The 20,871-nt window shown below is 36.2% G+C and overlaps 1 protein-coding gene across 2 annotated transcripts in view; it reads right to left on the bottom strand.

The window, feature by feature from the left end:
* The window catches only part of ACSL3 (acyl-CoA synthetase long chain family member 3), a 33,094-nt gene extending 12,483 nt beyond the window's left edge, over nt 1–20,611 (bottom strand). For both annotated transcript variants that reach the window (XR_008973156.1, XM_057417148.1), the window contains exons 1-7: nt 20,510–20,611; nt 15,496–15,917; nt 8,817–8,994; nt 4,544–4,653; nt 3,148–3,286; nt 723–873; nt 5–128 (exon numbers count right to left, since the gene is read on the bottom strand). Coding sequence is in view for 1 of the 2 variants with exons in the window: in XM_057417148.1 (XP_057273131.1) it covers nt 5–128; nt 723–873; nt 3,148–3,286; nt 4,544–4,653; nt 8,817–8,994; nt 15,496–15,846 (1,053 nt within the window). In the remaining variant the exon portion in view is untranslated. The remainder of the gene's footprint in view (nt 1–4; nt 129–722; nt 874–3,147; nt 3,287–4,543; nt 4,654–8,816; nt 8,995–15,495; nt 15,918–20,509) is intronic.
* Nucleotides 20,612–20,871: the final 260 nt, after the last annotated feature.

The following is a 20,871-nucleotide window of genomic DNA, read 5'->3' as shown; positions in this document are numbered from 1 at the left end:
ATACCTGGTCAGCTAGTGTCTGAGGTGAAGAGTAACCAATGCGGCATCCATGAGACAGACACACAAGTTCAGCACTCAGCTCCAGAACATGGGCAAGAGGCAAATAGCCAATATAGATATCTTTTTCTCTGTAAAAAGATTTTTAAAGAATAGGTTTATTCTGTACCATAGGAGTCATCAGGTAAATCATTAAGCCAAATTTACACAGAACTTACTGAAGAACAAAAGAAAATGGAAAATTGCCTTGAGACTACATTTCAAATATGGGTTTTGTTTAAAAAGTTGCTTACTATATACTGTAGGCCTATGTCATGAACAAAGTGTGGGGTTTACTCATCCCAAGACAACTAACCGTTGCTATGGTTGCAAAGGCAACTCTGTGGACAAGGTTAAAAACTGTACCAAACAGAAAGAAACCACAGAAATTAACACTAACCAAAGGAAGTACTGCTTAGGGAAGCTTTCAAACACTCTAGTGCAAGGCAGCCTCACAGACTTGTGTGCCCCAGTCTTGCCCACATAGAGAATATAAGAGAACAAACAGCACATGAAGTATTCATGTCATTTAATGCAGTACTGGAAGATGCCCAGACATCAGTGCAGAGTAAGATGTGCCCCAGACAAAGCAATATAAGATAGTTGATCTTTTAAACAGTACTTAATCTAAAAGAATATGCAACTATGATTAGTTTATTTGCTGGTAAGCAACCATTGGTACATACCCCAGATTTGGAATCCTCTCAGCCATTCCTGTTATCCCAGCAATTATGTTGCAGTGGGAGATCATAACTCCTTTGGGAACTCCTGTGGATCCACTTGTGTACATGATCACTGCAATATCTGAGGGCACAGGCCTGGCCTGCTGTTTGTTTCCTATAATTTGTATTAAAAGAGAGAAACACATATAATATGAGGAGAGCCTATTAGACTGGGAGGTCTGATATACTAACTGATTTTAGCAGTCATTGAAATACATTACCACATGACTACTGTTACTACATTTTGCTTTCAGTTAAAAAGATTGTGGCCAAGCTTAAGTGCCTTCGCAAAGAGCAGGAACTTCTTTGCATTAGCTGAGCAATGCTTTGAGTCATTGTCCTAGTCTACCACAACAACACTTCTTCTATAATGCTTCCCATATTCCTGCAGAGAAGACAAAAAAAAGAGAAGCTTTGGCATCTCCAAAATGCCACTGAGCTTTAACATCCTCAGGAAGATAGGCTGCACTGGTTCCACATTGACACAACATTAATCCCCATTTAAAAAGCTGGTTTCTCCTGTGTTCCCTGGCAGGGGAACAACATGCTGCCTCATTTACAACACCTGAAGCAAGACACTGCTGAGCCAACACAAGGTCCAATTTCTATAAATATTTAAAGTAGGTTCAAAAACTTTAATAGGATTGAAGTTTTTTAAACTGCTTGCTCTGAGAGCAAGAAAATAAAAAAACAAATGTGTTTATTCAGAGGAAAAACTGCTTAATCACAGAATGGTTTAGCTTGTAAGGGACATTAAGATCACCTAGTTCCAGTCCCCCTTGCCATTCCCCTTCCACTAGACCAGGTTGCTTAAAGCCCCATCCAACCTGCTATTTTGATAGCATGAATTAAGAAAAGAGTAAGAATAAAGATGAAATAACAATGACAGAATTTTCAAAGCAAGATTTGCGTGATGGCTCTTTGCAGTAAGCAAATTACTTTGTTTTCTTTCTCAGAATTTTGTAGGAAGACCAGCAAGATGCTGCAGATAATGCTGGAACACAGTTGAGAAGTAAAGTTAACCTCCCCTACCATGCTGACTCACTAGCAGATTAGGAAGTCTAAAAGAGCAGAAAGTTTACGTGGTGAGTAAGCAACAAGCAGGCACGTTATCTTCTATAATATCACGCCAGGTGAATATTGTTTTCTTGAACCGCAATGAGCAATATGTGTAACACACCACACATACTGAATGAGAAGAATGAAAACATTTAATTTTCCACTCCCTGAGCCCTGCCTATCCTGCAAGATTAACATCACAGAGGAAAATAGAGACATAAGCAGCAGCTCATATTTAATATATTATTAATTGAACATGCTTGACCATAAAAAAATATCACTGTAGCATTCCACAATTTATGAATGGTAAACTTGACCAAGATAACATTTTTATAGTACATAGTATGTGATATTTAGAAGACCAAAGAATGAGGGATTAGGCCACCTCAAGGTACTAATGAACTATAGCTGCAATTTTTTTATACTGGTGTTTTCTGAATTAGTTTTGAGAGTACACAAAACTGGTAAAAAAGGAAAAAACATCTTTTAAAGAAATTGAGATGTCATGATGTTGGAAGTAAAAATTTCCATTCCCCCAAATATCAAAAGCAGGACTACCCACCCACACTACTCCCAAAACAAAATTCAATCTAACATCCATGTGGTTGAAAGATTCTGAAAACATGAAGAGTAAGAACAGAAGAAAGTAACTACTGAATATAATGAAATCTTACAATACTAGGTTTATCAGGTTTCAGAGCCAAGAATATCAGTTTGTTATAAAAGTTAAAACAAGAACAAAACCAAACCAAAACCTCCTGAAATTCTGAATTTTAAGTGTTACATAGATTGGAAATAGATTTCCAGAAACGTACATAGTAGATTGATACTTCCAGAAATGCAATAAAAGTGACCAAGTTCTATCAGATTTAACTGGCTATTTTACATTTCCTTATTTGTGCATTTAACAAAACTTAATGGTAGAAAATTACTGATGTATTTTGCTTTAAAATGTACAATTGTATTCTCCATGTGCTCTGAACAACTTGGTTTTAGTATGTCTGATCATAAGAATGCTTCCCAAGTTGCTATCCTGGCATAAATGCCTGTCCTAGAAATTATTCTCCATTGTGGAAAAAAACCAGTTCTTTTTGAAACCATGTTAATCTCTCAAAACAAAAAAAACAAAACAAACTCCCCCCATACACCCCAAAATCAAATCTCAACCAAACAAAAAAAACCCACAGATTTCATTTAAAGAAAAAGCAGATGATAAAAAGTTCATCACTGCACTGTTTTTTTGAGATCTGCAGTTTACCCACATTTACTCAACAGGGTCAAAGTAGGACAACAAATGAGATGTTCCAAATAGAAAGAAAAGATAACCTACTAGTATCTGCCTTGGCCCCCATAGCTTGCACAGAAGCCATAGTATGAACAATGACACCCTTGGGAAACTCTGACCATGTTGTTGGTTTGCCATCCACTGTAATAATATGTCGCAGCAGTGGAACTTGAGAAACAATTTCCTGTGGAAATAAACGTGCGCAGAAATCATACATGAGACTTATGCCAACAAGAGGAAAAATACCCAAAACCAGCCACAAAAAAACCCCACCACACTAGTGTATATGTTAAAAAAACACTGATATAAATTAGCTGAGGATTTGGACTAAGCTTTGTCTAAGCTTTTTTTCTAGCTCAAATGGCTACAAAGCTTAAAACTTTCCACATTTACATTTGCAGAACTGACTGAACTTTCCACTTACAACTCCAAAAACTTTTCCAACTGTTTACTGATCTCGGTCTTATTTCAAGAAAAGCCCACAAGTGAAACTGCAATGATTTGTAGAGATAATTGACTTTCCACTCTCATAGAACACAGAGAAAATGGCGACACTGAGCTCACAATAATTCTTATGTTGCTCCTTGATTACTATGATATTTAAAATTAGCAACAGCCAGCAAAAGTACAGAAAATTATTAGTTAGGCACTAGTTAAGCATTTCAAGCAAAATAAGAGTTCTAAAACATTTATCAGTGTCCTAGAGGAAGAGGAGATTATTATCTTCTCAAGCTGAAGAAATTTAGTCTCTTAATGTGAGCTGAAATAAAAGTGCATTATATATATTCTCATTCTAGTAACTTAAAAAGGTTTGGGAAAGTCTTATTTGAAGTTCAGCAATAGAGCATGGTTTTTCATTAGAAAAACTCCCTTATGTGAGAGGTCTAGTTCCCCCAAAACACATGATGATGATGAAACCCATGCAGATAAATTGATCCACTTGTGTATTCAATCTGGGCAAGTCAAAAAAGTTTTTCGACTGTTAAAATGTTTAATAAGCTCTTCCCCACACTGGAAAACAGCTCTTAACTCTTCAAGTACACATCTTTAGATTTAAGAGCCAGTCTCTGCTGGGAAAACATCCTACAATAAATCAGGCAGATGATCACATTTAGCTACTCATATACAGTTTGCACATTTTTCTGTTCTTCCCATTTGCTTCAGCTGTTAAATTTATAGGGACTAAATCCATGCAGGAACCATAGCAGTTTTTTGTAAAGGTGTTATTCCAGGCAACACTGCAGCTGCTCAAGAGTTACTGAGGAGCCTAAACCCCTAAAATGAAGGCTATCATTTTTCTGTACCTGAAGACAGATACATACTCTAAAATGAGAGTCTCCCCTACAGAAAGGCAATAAATCATTGTTTTGTACAATGGAACCAGGCCTTTTAACAATAATGAACAGATACATTGGAGAGAGAGAGACAACAGTTTTCTGACCTTCAGCTTTGTTTGCATCAATTCTTTACTAGTAATGATGGTGGTCACCTCTGTTTCATTCAGTCCATGTACTATTGCTGGGCCTCCCAGAGTAGCATATAGAGTAACAACTGGAACAGAAAATGGGAATAAAAATGCTGAATTTCTATGTTACACTTCCAAGTACAGTTTACCATAAAGGGCTGAGATTAACCTATTTTAAATTAGGCAATACATTAAACATTTGTTAAAAAAAAACCCACCGCCTTAGAGTATGAATTTAAATACAGCATAACTTTCAGTTACTCTCAGAAGGAATAAAGAACAACCATTGTCTATGCAAGTGTTTGCTATTTTTCGAGGTCTAACTAGAGGCACCAAAACCACATTACCCTATGTAATTCTCTTCTAGATCTATTCTTGTACTTTCATGGCTTTTACCATTTTAAAAGCAGGCATCTGTTCTCAGTTTGAGAGTCCTCTTACAGATTTCATTTATATGAGTTCTCTTTTCAGAATTCACATGCTTTGTTCCTAACCTTTAACAACTGACTGCTAATAAAACATTTAGAATACAGCAATACTTGTCATCAGCAGGCTAATTCTCATACTCAGTAATAAGCCTCCTCCCATCTATTTGCAACAACATAATAAAGGTTTAACCATCACAATCATTAGACATTGAACTGAGAATACAGAATACCAAGGAAACAAAATATTTAGGAAATTGACTATTAGAAACACCATTTCCTGTATTTAAGGACTGCTCATTAGATGTAGTGTTAAACAACAATTACTTTATATTAACAATTTAAAAATTGTATTTAATACCTTGCCATTTTTATGGGAAATGCATGAGAAAAACCAGAAGAGACTGGGAAGAAAAAGGCAGCTCAAAGAGGAAGAGAGGTATTGCTCTTAAAAACAATAAAAATTCCCTATTTTCCAAGCAGACTGTTAAACAGGGGCATCTCAAAAAAGCTGCAAGGTAAATAATTACAATCACTAGTAACTACAGCATCAGTGTTGGCGGGTTTGTCACATTAAGTATTCGAGTTTCTTTTGTATTTTAGTCTGGACCTAAATGAATATTTAAACAATGATTAAAACAAGACACCTACTGTATATTAGGGCTAGAACTATATTATGTTCACTGCAACAAAAATTAACAGTAAAATCAAATCAAACTCTGCTGTTTTCTAGGATGTGAAATCCAGGGAGTTACAAACCCAGTGCTGCATACTAAGGAAGAACTCAAAAGCAGTTTTCTTACACAGATGAGTAAATAGTTGACCTCCACTTATTTTTTCCTTGTTAAAACAGTCCATCATAGTTCAGAACTGTTGCAGGGCAAATGCACATGCACTGTGTTTTCTTTAATTTGGTGGGAGCAAAGTCCTAAAGAGTGCCTCTACTAGTTCCCACGAGCTCTCTCTACTTACTGCAGTGACCCCTGTTATATAAACATCTAGCAGAAATTCAGCTTCCCCAAGCCAACAAGCGCAACCAAGACAACATGCTGCCTGGAGAGAAAAGCATAATCTCTGAAATAGCCATTTATGTACCTAATTACTCATCTACATCAAGGGCAACTTAGAGCTATATGACAGAGCCAAAGAGAGCTCTCCCATTTATATAATGGTGTACTGATGTCATGGAGAGAAAAAACCTGAGGAATGACTGACCTGTGAAATTTCCCCTTCTCCACACTGGCATGTAAAACTTTTTCAGGCAAATCTGAAAGTTTGGGTAATTTTTTTCTCCCCTTGTTCTCTTGAAAACTGACTGAGAACAGATTATCTTTTGAGTTCATCTTTACACACACAATAGCATGAGCGTTTGATACCTGAACTTCTGCTAGTAATACTGCTCCAACAATCAATCAACAAAGAAAATCTCAGCACCACTAAATTCGTCAGCTAATATACGAGAACAAAGCCTTGCCCTAAGGAAACAAACAGAACTTTTGCCATTTATTTCACTGCAAGCAAAATGTTACACTGAGTATTACAGCATTCATCACACATCACAAATATAAAGCAAAATATACCTTCAGGTAAATCATTACTTACAAAACCATTTTTGCTCAAGCCTCTCGAATGCATGACTGAAAAATTAAACATAACCTTTCCTATTTATCTCATTATTTGGTTACACACTCAGATGTTTTATCTGCCCATACTGGTGAAGAGCTCTTCACACAGATGAACAGATACTATGGAAGAAAACGTGTTTTCATGCTACTACTCGTCTTTTTTTTTTTCCCCATTTTGAGCCAGCAATTCCACTCTTACCTCCTGAAATACAAGACTTAGACAGCTTCAGTGTCAAATTTACAATCAAGCAAGTATTTCTAATCATAAAGCCAATTCTTTATGCAAGTAATCCATAAGATAAAAATTATTTTCCCCATTTAATTCTCTCCAGTACTACATATGAAGCAGATGAACCTGTCCTCTTGACATTAGTTCTGGGCACATACCATCGAATTTAATACATTTCACATTCTGAATGCATGTCACAACCCTACCGCAGCAGCAAGCTCTTGCAAAACTTGTAAACTGAAAAATGCTAATATAAGTCATTTAGCAGTGTCTTGCCACACTACTTCTTCAATGTCATCTGAATTTTATACTTCATTCAGCAAATTGACTGTGAATACCGCATGATAATATCATCATCTGCCAGTACTCAAGTCAGCCAAGTTCACACAAGATGACATACAGCTTAGATGAGACAGTGTGCTGGCGCACATCTCAGTAAGGGAATTTAAAACATTAATCCAACAAACTCAAAACCATATGCATACCATTCAGCACGACATCCATCCACTATCTCAGATACATTTTTTTCCCCTCAAATTACAAAATCTTCCTCGGATTTCTAAGTATACTGCACTTCCAAAGAAAAAATAATTGATACAAGCCTTCGCACTTTATTCCCAGGACAGTCACGAGGCATCTAACAGATCCCAAAAGAGGGAACTGACACATTGTATTAAGAGACACATAGTTTAAAAGCAATACATCATCTCATCCAAGAACAGCCTGTGCAGATCTCTGCCCTGGTAGACAACTCAGAAGCCATCACTCAGTGAAGAAAGAACAAAAAAAAAATATCGCTGAATTTAGGCTAGAAGGCACCTGGGAAGATCACATCCATAAAACAGTTCATTACAGCAGAGTGCTCACGGCCATGGCCTAGTGTGAGGTATGGGCAGGGGGGTTGGAACTAGATGGTCTTAAGGTCCTTTCCAACCGTAAGTATTCTATGATTGTATCTCCAAGGATGGGGATTTCATAACCACTCAGAAGTTTGCCCTACTACCTAGTTTTCCTGTGTTTCAACTTCTGTGTGTTGCCTCCAGTCTTCTCAACACCTTGAATAGAATCTGGCTTCATCTTACCAATATGCTTCTATTAGGTAGTCTTACTTAAATGAAAACTGCTATATACTCATGAACACATGGATTCTCAAACTGAAACAGACTCATAGCAAAGAGGGGCCATTTAAGATTCTTCGGCTTGCTTCCAAAATCTAAATGACGTCTAACTGATATACACCTTTAGTGTAGGCAGGTAGTAAATCAGTAATTTCTCCACATCTGCCTTTTACAGCCCATCTCTTACTGCAGGAGAATAAGTGCGGCATGGGAGAGAGGAGGCCAAAGCCAGTAAGGAACAGCAGCTTTTAGAGTGCCTTTGGGCAAGTGAGAAATGTGTCTGGGAGCACCACAGAACACAGCCACAGGCTGGGCTTACAGTTAGGTGAATGACCTATTAAGAAGTGATGATGAAACAGACACCTGAATACAATTTATGTTTCAGGTTGAGATCAGCATTCAATCGATTTCTCTGAAAGAAAAACAGGCCCAATTAAAATCAAAACTGAAGAACTGACAAAATAAGCAGTTAAAACAAAACTTACAGATGAAGGTTTGAGGTCAACTCCTGAAACTGAGTCAATTAATTCATGTGCGATTTTTGTTTGTTTTTAGAAACTCGGGAATCTGTACTGATTTGAGAGTAAAGGAAAATAAGCCTCTCACAAATTCATTAAGCAAGTTATACTTACTGAAACCATACTCCATCTGCACACAGATACAGGTTTCTCTGTTCAATAAAACAAAACACTACAAAGTGCAATCTCCACCCTATGCAGCATTTTTTAATTTGTATATTTAAATGTTCTACATAAAAAATCTATATAAAGTTTTCTTAGTATATGAAATAGAAGGTTTATTTTCAGATTGCGTTGCAAGATCAAGAGAATTTTAGGAAAGACGCATACTTACGCTGGTAGCTGCACATGAAACAGGCTTGTGCTGCAATCATCCACTCAGCTCTAGTCTCACAAAAGATAGCAATGTTAGTCTTTGGTTGCTGACCCAATACTGCTAAGCCATTTCCAAAATTAACAGCTTTAATGTATACATCTTCATATGAAAGCCAGGTGTACTTGCCAAGGATGACCTAATGAGAATAATAAATTCAGTTTAGAAAATGAAAATCCTTAACACGTGTCCAAGTCCATCCACATGAGGAAACCACAGATGTTTGAAGCAGTACTTTCCTGAACTGTAACAGCAGTTTACTCAAGATAATGAATAATATTCTTGCCAAAAACTACAGGGACTGTGGAAGTTCCAACACAAATACTGCAATATCTCCTCAGTTATCACCTCAGTTGCTATTTTCACATTAGGAAAGCACGTGATTCCCACTGTATTTAGTACTTTCAGAACCTTTTGAAAGGCCACAGTTATCAAACCCACATGCCTTTAGCTTTTACAAAGGTTTATTTTATTTTAAGCAAAGAGTAACAAGCACTAGCTAGTACAATACATTCTTTATATTTGCTTTTTTGGATACTTGGACTACAATTCTACGCAAGTATGATATTTAGGTGTTCATTCTTATTTAAAAAGAAATAAAATCGTGCATAAAACAAGAAGAAAGGGAAACTGGAATACAGGAAGCAGTATATCAATGGGTCTTCAGTCAGAAATTGCGAAATCCCTTCCCCTTTGTTTGAAAATGAATGTCAGGGGGGAGAAGAATAATCTTCTTGCCCTGTTTTTATCGTTAAAACAAAAGTGGGTCAGAAGACTAGACTGAAAACTACTGCCAAATCTCAGTACTGAGAAATCATGCGGAAAATATTAAGCAATTTCAGTTTTCTTCTATATGGGAAAGCTGGTGCACTACAAAATTGAATTTGAATTTACAGGTCACTATCCATCAAATTTTTTTTATGTGTGCACTTGCACCTTGCAGTACTACATTCTCACTTACAGACAGTATTTATTTGAGGATATCATAGATGTTTTCATAGACAGATGTAGTATGAAGACGTTTTACACTGAAAATCCAGACTATATTCCACCTTACTCATCTAGTTATACAAGCACCTTGACAATTTTGAAAAACAGTTTTTTATTAGTCAAGTATTTCTGACATTTGACTACGCAGCATTAATACTAAATGCAAGCAAACACTAGGGGAAAAAAAAAAGCTAGAAAAGCAAACTTCCTCCTCTCCCATTCTGTTGTCAGCATTTATCAACTTTAACTAAATTTCAAAATTGTAGGCTGTAAAATCTAACAGCTTTTTGGCATGTAACTGCATTTCTAATGACTCTGTACTTCCAAATCCACTTCCTTAATACAATGGATTTGAAAATCTCTCGACTTCCAGTAGAAAAATAACATCTAAAAGATTCCTTTCACTAAAGCATTTTCAAACTGCTGAAGTTTGCATTGGGCAACTGAGATGTACTTACTACAGCCTTGCTGCATATTTCTCATTAACCCACATGTTTAAGCAGGACAAACCTTTCTTAACTGAGGACAGGTATATGTGCAGCTGCTTGGAAAATTCATAAACGTTTTAATGGGAAAATAACAGTTTTACAAAAATGAAATATACTTGTCAACAATAGCAATGCTCAGTGATTCCATCAGAAACCAAAACATTTCTCACAAAAATATCTGCTCAGGTTTTCCCATTTCATTCACAGCAGCTCACCTTCATTGGTAAATAGGCTGTTCCAGAGCAAAAAACCTTACTGGAGAAGAAAGATCACACTGAATTTCTCTGCTGTAACCAGTGACAGAATCACAGCAGAACTGCTGGCTGATCACATCTGCAGCACCGCAGGGCAGAGGGCTCACACCATGACTGGGGCTCACTGCTACAGCCCCCACAAAGAGAAGGGCCAGGGAGTTCCTTTCAGTTTCATTACACTTTTTTCTGGTGTGGAAAACTTTTACTGCTTCCAAAGAAAACACTGTACCTCTTCCTGTCCATCCAAATTTTACTGATTTCAAATTAGAATTCCAGTTTGGGTCTAAGTAAAGTATTTTTGGCAGACCTTGCAATTCCCGACAAGCTTAGCAGTTGAAAACAATTTATAGCAGTGAATGGGTAACACCCTTTCCATCATTATACTCTACCTACAGTATAGCCTCAGGAACACTGCTCTCAAATAATTCAGCCAAGAAATACAAGTAGATTCCTGTTAGCGTTTCTGACAAGTTTACCAATTGGTAAATAAGAAGGTTTTGGCATTTTCACCATTCACAATGTAACTCACCAAGGTTGGAATAATAAATCACTGAAGGGTCAAGAACTGATCTTTCTGAATAATATTTGTGATTCTGCCTTTTTTTTTTCCTTTTTTATTGTATTAAATAATTTATCCTGATAAGCTTAAGCACGTTTGATATAAAGTAACGAAAAAAGGCTTTACTGGTGTTTTCCTTTCTGCAAAGGTTAGAAAATCCACAGGAAGTATAGCACTGTTCTAGTTATTTTTATATATATAGAAATATATTTATGAAGAACACTGATATGTGAAAATACACAAGACGACCTTTTTCAGTGCAGCTCTTTTGATATTCATTCTTCCTACTGCCTTCGATACATTTAAATTTCTATGTTCCCTCCCTCCCCATACCCAACATTTCCTCTCTAGTCCCCTCCTGTGACATATTAATATACTGCTTATGTCCGTATGACCATTTCTTTTGCATTTCTCTATATGCTTCTTTAGTAGGACACAGAGCTGGTTATGGTTTCTCTCATCCTTCCTTATGTTTCAGTATGCCCCCAAATCCATCTCCTTAGCCCTCCCCTCAGTAGCTTTTGCTAATATTTTCCAATGCATGGTTTCTACTGCAAACAGCTGTTAAGACTGATGTCAAGTGCCATAATCTTTTAAACATTCACACACGCTTAATTTTGTGACTCTCAGAACTTATTTCTGCTAGATAACTACTTACGCATGTAAAGAAAGCAACTCCAAGAGCTCTTGGGATGGCTGAAAAACTCAAAGATTATTGAGAACTGATTAAACAGACACGTAAACCCAAACACTGAATCAGGAGACCTGTCAAAAGGCTACATTAAATAGGAAAACACTGCCCTCTAGTGCACCCGCTTTTAAACATACTTCAACAGCAAGTTACTAAAAATATTTGAGTTGCCTATTTAACACCTTGGAAAATATTACTGAACACCAGCACTGTATTAGCATTTGGAAATCCAGCAAAGTATAGAGACTAAACATTTCCTACACAATAAACGTTTATTTAGTCTTGAGTTCAGGGCAACCACATTCAAATTTTTAGCATGAAGGTGCCATAAAATAGTCTCAAAAAGCTGAGGGCATGTGTAGAGTCACTGAACTAGCTGACCCCAATTACTTTTCAAGGTCTTCCCAGAAGTAGTTTAAAAGGCCTGAAAAACCTTGACTACACAATTTGGAAATCGGTGATTATGAATTAAATATATTTCCTTGTAGAAAGTATATTAAAAATAATACAATGGAAGTTATTTGAAAATACCCAATTCTTTGCCTTTTTCACATAAAAACATGGATTGCAGCTGAACACTTCAAAAATATTATTTACACAGCATCATGTATTTTTCAACATCAGAGAATCAGAGAATCATAGAATAGTTAGGGTTGGAAAGGACCTTAACATCATCTACTTCCAACCCCCCTGCCACGGGCAGGGACACCTCACACTAAACCGTATCACCCAAGGCTTTGTCCAACCTGGTCTTGAGCACTGCCAGGGATGGAGCATTCACAACCTCCCTGGGCAACCTATTCCAGTGCCTCAGCACCCTAACAGGAAAGCTATTCTTCTATCACTCAATCACTTGTCATGGCAAGTACTTCCCTGCAACCTCATGTAAGTTTCAGTATCAGCTATAATCAGTAATGTTCTGAATGCCCAAGTGCTTGCCCATGTACTTACTGTTTCATGAAAGTCTCACAAGCTTTAGATAAATTTATTTCCCTTACCAAAACCATTCTTAGTTTTCCCTACGTCTTATTATTATGTTCACATTAATTCTGCTCTTGGCTACAAGAACAGAATTTGTTCTGTTTTTAAAACAGAACAACCAACCAATCCCCAAAACAGCTATACCACCCAAATAACCCCACACACAAAAATCCACATACCAACATACAATTACAGTTTATATTGTCATGTCCTTGCTTTTAAGATAAGATTAAATAATTAACCATCAGAAAAAAGTTTCTCTTTTGGACATCATAAAGATCTGCTTAAATTATTTTTTCAATTAATTATACCTTAATCTCTGAAGTATTTAACATTATTTTATCTGACTTAAGTGCATATTTTATATTAGTATTACATATGCCCTCTAATCTAATATATTAGGTAGACTACAGAAGCAAACAAGAAAAGCTAACTACATATGAAATATTATAAAATACAAAGTGAGCAGAAGCAAGTATGTGATTTTAACATTCATGAAGTTCTGCTACTTTGGCAATCACAAAGCAATAAATCTTTTGAACACTACAGTATCATAAAATTTCAAGATATTACAAAATAATGGGGTATTACTGTTCTCAGAATAAATTCATGTAGTATCTGTTCTAAACGATGTTCAGTATCTCGCTTTAAATAATTTTAGCTAAAGCATGAGCACATTTAGCTTTCCTAAGAATAGAAGCTTCATAATTTACTTGAGATATATATTCTATTAATGAATCATTAATTAGGCTAATTTATCCCACAGCAATGTGCAGAGACACATCTTCTAATAGGTAATGTAAGTCAGTATATAGGTCTACATTCAGATCTCCCCCTGACTCACAGATGACCTCAGAAAAATGCATCAATCACTCCCCACCACTGTGTTCAATTTTTGAAAGGGAAAAAATATTGAACAAATTTTGCAACTCCTGCAAGGCATTGAAATTCTATGTATTAGATCTAAGAACTAAAATTGTTACGCACCTTTTTGAAAAGCTGTACCAATTATACCCCAATAAGTTGGCGTTAGTAAAAGAAAACAAGCAATATAAAGATGCATGGCACGAATGACAAAAATCACAGGGAAAGAACCTTGACATTTAGAATCAATAAGGTATCTCGGGAAACTTTCCAATATTCCTGACTCGCTAGAACATGTTATGAGTTATTAAGAAACACTGTATTCCTTAACAGGAAAAAAAATAATTAAAAGTATGGCATGATAATGCCACAACTTGGAACAAAATATGAGGGCAAGTACAGCAATCAACCATAACAGTGTTGTGACAAGCTTAGACAAAATTATCTAACTTAGGTAATTTCTAAATCTAAATACTTAGAAACAAAGTAATTTAAGTAGGTCACAGCAACATTCTTCAGCTTTCCAATACTCAGAACACTCTGCTTGCATAACGGCAAAGGCTAAAACTCCTAAGTTCTTAAGACTTACATTACTAATTATGTTTAAAAAACACAGCACAGATCATAAGCAGCCAAAATGCTGATTTGTGCTCAGAAGCACACTTTATACAACATGAACTTTGTTTCTGTATGGGGCAATGAAACAGCAAAACATCCATCAAGAAAGATTACATGTACCTATTTCTCACGGCATTTCGTTCATACTGAAAATTTAACTCCATAGTTGGGAGGAAGTTTCACTAACAATTAAATCTTCTATAAAGACTTTAAAGGAAATAGCCTCACAATATACTGTGGTATTGCCAAATTCTATTCCCATATTAGAATTAAAACTACCAGCATTGAATGAATTTTTTTATTATATGAAGAGGTAAGTTTTTCTGCTGCAGAAAAACTAATCTTAACTAAAAATTGGATTTACAGCGTATAGTTAACTTCCAATACAGAAATGTAGACATTTAGCACATATCTGCACATTTACATGTATCCTGTTAATGGTATCCTGACTTGCTTCTTCAGGCATTTTCAAATGCCTCTGACCAAATTTAAAAGATTTTAAAGTCGCAAAACTGCAACTGGCAATACAGGACTGAATTTAAGATTGAAAAAAAAAAAGACCAACCCCACAACAAAATCAGTCCCTTGAAACAACGGAGTTTTACACTGAAATTAAATCTCCCGCACATACCATGGTAGTACAGTACTAGTTCACCTTAAAGGAGATTGTAAGGGAAAAAGAAAAAAAACTCTCAATTAAAGTCTGTGCAACCCTTTTCCAAACAAAAATCTCACTTAAGCCCCGAATTCACAGGGTAGAACAGTAAATCATTAAATTACAATTAAATTTACTGGAAAGGCACATCTGAGTACAGGTATCTAGTAACTTTGTTTCTCTCATTATAGTTCAGAATAACACAAAGGGAGACTTGTTTTTTCATTCACCGAGAAGGAAAACTTTAAAGCCAGTTGTGTCATCAGCTGAATACCTAAAACACATTTGCATTTTTAATTTGTCTGAAATCATACAAAAAAGGATATCTACTCAAGTGTGCAAAAAGGTTTAGATCTGGTTTAAATGTCAAGTAATGAAAGGTTGGGAATTAGGCAATTTAACTCTTTTTATCACTACATACGCTTAAGTAGAGAAACTTGGGTTTTAGCCCAGATGCACTTTACTGGACTAGAAGCATTGCAAGAGAAAGTAAACACACTTTGAAAATAATTCTTGAAGGCAGTCTGCAAAAACACTTACCTTTTTAAAAACTTTTCCTGATGGCTGGATTTCATCTTCCTCTTTTAGGATCTCACGTGTTCCCAAGAGCTTTCTGTCCTTAAATTTAGTTTTGGCATATTTAAAAACTTTGTCAAGTGTATCACACCCAGGATATAAAACTGAAGCTAAGCAATGTAGACTGTTAACAGATCTGTACGCAGCCCCAGGCTTGTTATTCACAGGTTTAGCTTTAACCTGCTTGGCTTTTGCTATAGCCTGCCTTGACCCTGAAAATATGTACCACGGAATGTATGTTACAAAGGTGTACACCAAAATTACAAAGTTTATAAACTGTAGAAGAATAGGGTTGATGTTATGCTTCAACTTCATTTTGTCTGCTTGCGAAGGTTACAAGGAAGAATTCAGAAACATGGACCAATTAGACAGGTATCTGAAAAGATCTGAAAAGAGAAGAGAGAATGTCAGCTGTTGGCAGGTGGCTTATTTTCAAATGTATTCTTACAACCAGTATCTGAAGAGGTCTTTTCATGCAGAAATTAGGCTGGCAGTCTTAACATAATGAAACAAGGCACTGACAGAAGATCTTTAAGGTCTCTTCCAACCCAAACTTTTCTGAGTCTACGGTAACACACTTGAGAAGTTACCTGAGTGAAGTGTAAATTGCATTTACAGTTCATTCTGCTTTTATGAGCAGAACACTAATATTTATAACTGCTGGCTCACCACTGCAGAAATTCATAGTCAGCCACTATAACAAGTGTCCTTGTTTTCCATAAAAATTTTGATTATTTTGATTTTTAAAAAAAATCTTTTAGATAGATAGCATAATTTCTTGACTCCACAGCAGAATACATTAGAAAGTTACATCACTGCAGTGTTTGACAGGATAAATGCTTACCAAAAAAAAGTTGAATTGAATATCCTGGCATCATAGGGATCTTGGAAAAAGTTACTGTTCTCTTCATAGTGCTGTTGCTAGGATTTTGGGAATATTTCCAAGCTATTTTCCAGTATTTACTAAGTACTAGTTAACTTTTTGTCATGTATTTACATAATAAGCATGCCCACTGCATATTGCTACTTGGGCTAGAAGTGTAGGACAGATCAGAAGTCCCTAGGGACAAAAAAAACAGCAAAGTTCTGTCACATACAGGCCTTCATGGAGGAAGGTTAGTGTTTCCTTCTCTCATGTAGGTGCCCCAGTCTGTATGATCTTTGGAAATGTATTTCAACACACTGGTTTGGGTTCTCATGTACAGAGTGGTAGCATTACTTGTGTTCTTACAGCTGTATGAAGGTTGATGATTTACAGTCAAATGTCAAAAAGACTGCTAGTGAAGATATGCACATAGGTATTCTGATGTGGATGGAAAGAATCTTTTAAATTGTATAATCAGACAACATTTTCAGATAAATGTATGCCAATCACGTCATTTCTATGTTTGTGGTTCTGTATTTATGTTGTGCAGTGTCCAAAGAAATGCCAGTATGAGTAGGTATTGCAGCCTTCTAAATGGGAATGGATGAGTTGTTCCTCCTGTCATAGAACTGTACACTCATAGAACAGGTTGGAAAGGAACTGAAAGATCACCTGGTCCAATCCCCCTACTATGGGCAGGGACAGCTTCCACTAGACCAAGATGCCCTCTCCAACCTGGCCTTGAACACTGCCAGGGATGGGAGCATCCACAACTTCTCTGGAAAACCTGTTTCACTGCCCCACCAACCACCCTCAAAAGACTTTCTTCCTAATATCTTATCTAATATCTACCCTCTTCAGTTTAGAGCCATTACCCCATGTCCTATTATTATCATATCACTATGATGCAATTGTATGAAAAGCAATACCATAAACCAAGCAACTAATAATGACGAGAGATGCGTTAACTTTGATAATTCTTTCTAAATTAAGTAAATTTTTATTTGTAAGATACAATGGCAATACCATATTCTTCTTTACTGATGCCTTACATCCAATGACTCTTTGAAAACCCTAATGAAAAGAAATTTTAGTTGAAAAAGTAATGTTTAAATTATTTAAAAGATCCTTCAATAGCAATGAAAAGAAACCTTGCTTTATGGATCTTGGATTTGTAAATCCTTTTGGGAACTGATCAATCCAATATCCTTCATTTGTAGAATGGAATTAATTCTATCTCTCCCTAAAGTACAGAATTTTTTTAAACTCCAAAATGATTTTACCACCAACTTCTTCTCTAACAAACTGCTGTAACCTCATCAATAACCTTACATTGTTAGAGGCAGTTTGAAGGAACCAAGTGACATCAGAGTCTACTCTGTAAAGCACCCAGGGACATGTATTCAAATAAAGCGTAAGAGCTCTTCACAGTGAAGGCTTACTGGATCAAACAGCAGGAGGGTAAAACGGATTTAAAACTTTAACAAAGAAGGGAAGTGTTTATAATTTAATTTTCACAAAGACAAAAAGCTATGACAAATTTAAAACAAACAAAAAAACAACAACAAAAAAACACTTAAATAGGCTAAAGGGCAAATTCAGTAATCATTTGAAGAGACTTGTGTTCTTCAGCTGTCACTGAAAGATGCTTAATGGAAATAATCCTGTGCGAGGCAGTAAGTTACCGCAGTCAGAAAAATTATGCTGTTGTTGATAGCATAGAACATAATATTTTAAAGCTGAATCCAGAGTTCAAGCAACAAAATTTTACCCATTTTTCAGAAAGCTGTACTATAATTTTGTCTGGCCAGATTCAGGGGTGGGGGCACTTTTTTCTCTTTATAAAGCTGAAAAACTTCTCTGTGCCTGCCAAGTAAAAACATAATTTAACCAAACACTGTTACAAGCAAAAATTAAGGCAACTGATTTAATACATTTTGGAAAACTTTCTCCAAAGAAATTCCCTATCTGACGAACAGTGGAGCCTGTTCAAAAGTACTCCCTCTGGGTTTCATAACTTTTGAGAGGCACTGAGCCCTTCTAGAATAGCAGCTTCTCATTTGATTTTGCAGCTATCCCAACAGAAGTTGTTCCTACCTCAGAAGGAAAGGGCAAGCTTCCCCACCATTTCTAACACAACCACACCAAGGTCTCATGTCAAGCCCTCTATTCTGGCTTACCTGAAGCCTCCCACAGAACACCAGGGTGGAAGCGCTTGCTCCAAATTGCTGATCATAATTATGCTATGTCCACTGTTTCATAAAGGCTGTATCACTAGAAAGGGTCTAAGGAACACTCCAACACAGAGTAAGGGGAAATATTTTGGAATGTCACTCTGGCTTAGAAAAGTATGCATCAAGCTCTAGAACTCTACTCTGATATATATCTGTTACTGAATAAATTGCTAATTATTTCACTTTCTGCTTCAGTAAAGTGAGGCTACTGAAAGTCATCTATTTCACACAGTTCCTTTTAAAAAGTAACACAAAAATATTTTTCCACTTAAACTGATTTTTCTTTTTATGATAAAGTGTCATTTGCAAATACAGTTTCTTGCCTTAAAGGCCAATTAAGCCTCCATTTTTCTTGCTTTAAAATCTTGTAACTAGGAGGTACCAAACTTTGGCAAGAGTATGCCTGTGCCAGTGCCTAACAATTTGGCAATTGATTTCAAACTGATATTTACAGACCATCTATGCTTGTAACTCACTGTAATTAACACTGTAATTACTACTGTAATCGGGAAAAGTACAATCCTTTTTGAACAAGCATGAAAAGTGTATCCTAGTATTTTCATTAGAAGGATGCACTCCAGTGTCTTTGTAGGTTGATGGCTCTAAGGAGAGCTGAACCACAGCACAAAGGAAGTTCCTTGGTGGCAATATAGAAGCAAAACTTCCCCCTAACTTGACACTGGAATGCTGGCAGTAAGACAATTATCCTTTCCTGCAAGCAAAACCAACACAGCTGAATATGACAGCCAGTTTTGAAGGTTTTGGTTGTTGTTTTTTAGGGCTGTTTGTTTGTTTTAAGTAAAGGGTCAATTAAGCTTCAAGAAAATCCCAGTTTTAAGGACATCGTAAAACAAATTTTTTTTTATTAAGATAGAGTGTTTCTACACGCATTTTTCTCTACAAATGTTATTTTGAACTTTTAGTGTATGGTACTTTAAAAGCTCAAAATGAAAATAAATATTAATAAATTTGCAGAACTAATCAGAAAATTGAAGGTTTTAGGGAAATTTTCAAGACTGTAGCAAGTTTGAAAGGGGTGCACTATTTGCTGTTTAAAATTCTGCCTTTTAAAAAGTATCAAGCAAAAAAACAAAAAAGAAAACCCACAAAACTCTGAAAGACTTGGTGAAATACTATTGTGGGAATTAAAATTTCAAGGAAATACAATTTGTGGTCACCTCACTAATTCTGGAAGTCCATGACTGCTTTCAACCATAAAAAGAAAGTAAGCCCCTTATTCTGGGGCAGGAAATGGCAAGCAGAGGACAACAGATCCCAACCCATTTTTGTAACTATTAGACTATGACACTGCAACAAAGTCACTGCAAATACTGAGGTTCCTACAGAACATGCATCCATTCTGGTTTCACATAATCCCTCTGGGGTTTGCAGAATTGGTGTTCAAATCCCAACCAGCAATGCATAAAAGGTTGGCAGGTTAAATCCTGGAGGCAAGAGCTGCTAACTTACGCAATACAACTTACAGAAAAACTGTGCAAGCAAATGTTTCTGCACACATACAGCAGCTGTTCAGTTTACATGTAATTCTCTTTCATGAAGCAGTCAAATGCGACAGACTAAGACCACAAGGTAAAATTATTCACTTTTTACAACATCAAAGAGAAGCAGCAACCAGCACGCTCATTCATAAAGTCTGGAGAAGTAAACCGGCAGTTTTCAGGACCCATTCCACTTAACACATAATCAGGGATTTGGCCGGATACAATACTTATACTAATACTGTTACTACCTTTAGTTTTAGAAGAAAACTTTTGTTAAATGAGGAAAAAAAAAAAAATCCTTAAAGGAATGTGTTTACTAACTGACCTTCTTATAATTATCACTACAACAAAAGCATGAATTAACAAGAAAAAGAAACCTTATGCAACTTCTCATTGTGGCAGGTACAGGTGCAACAGTTGATACCAGCTGTTCCTGGCTCAGTTTCCTCAACAGGAGCTGTCCCAGGCAACTGCATGAAATTTGAAAGATGGAAAATCCCCATTAAACGTTGCAATTATAAAACACATCCTCCATTCTTTCTCTTGTCTTTTACAGTAAATAAATAAAACCTTTTACTCATCTAATACTTCACTCTATCATTTCAGCGTCTAGGCCCACTACATTCAAGTTAAAATAAGACCAACTGTAACACACAACACAGTCGTGGCTCATATTCAAGTCCAGGATAATCAAGGTAGTTGGAAGAGCAATAGTTAAATTCAGAAGCTCATGCTTCTC

The sequence above is a fragment of the Pezoporus wallicus genome, unplaced genomic scaffold (assembly GCF_028554395.1).
Source record: "Pezoporus wallicus isolate ANWC-B61680 ecotype Strahan unplaced genomic scaffold, APGP_CSIRO_Pwel_v1 contig_360, whole genome shotgun sequence".
Taxonomy (NCBI): Eukaryota; Metazoa; Chordata; class Aves; order Psittaciformes; family Psittacidae; genus Pezoporus; species Pezoporus wallicus.
This window is presented reverse-complemented; position numbering and strand designations above follow the sequence as displayed.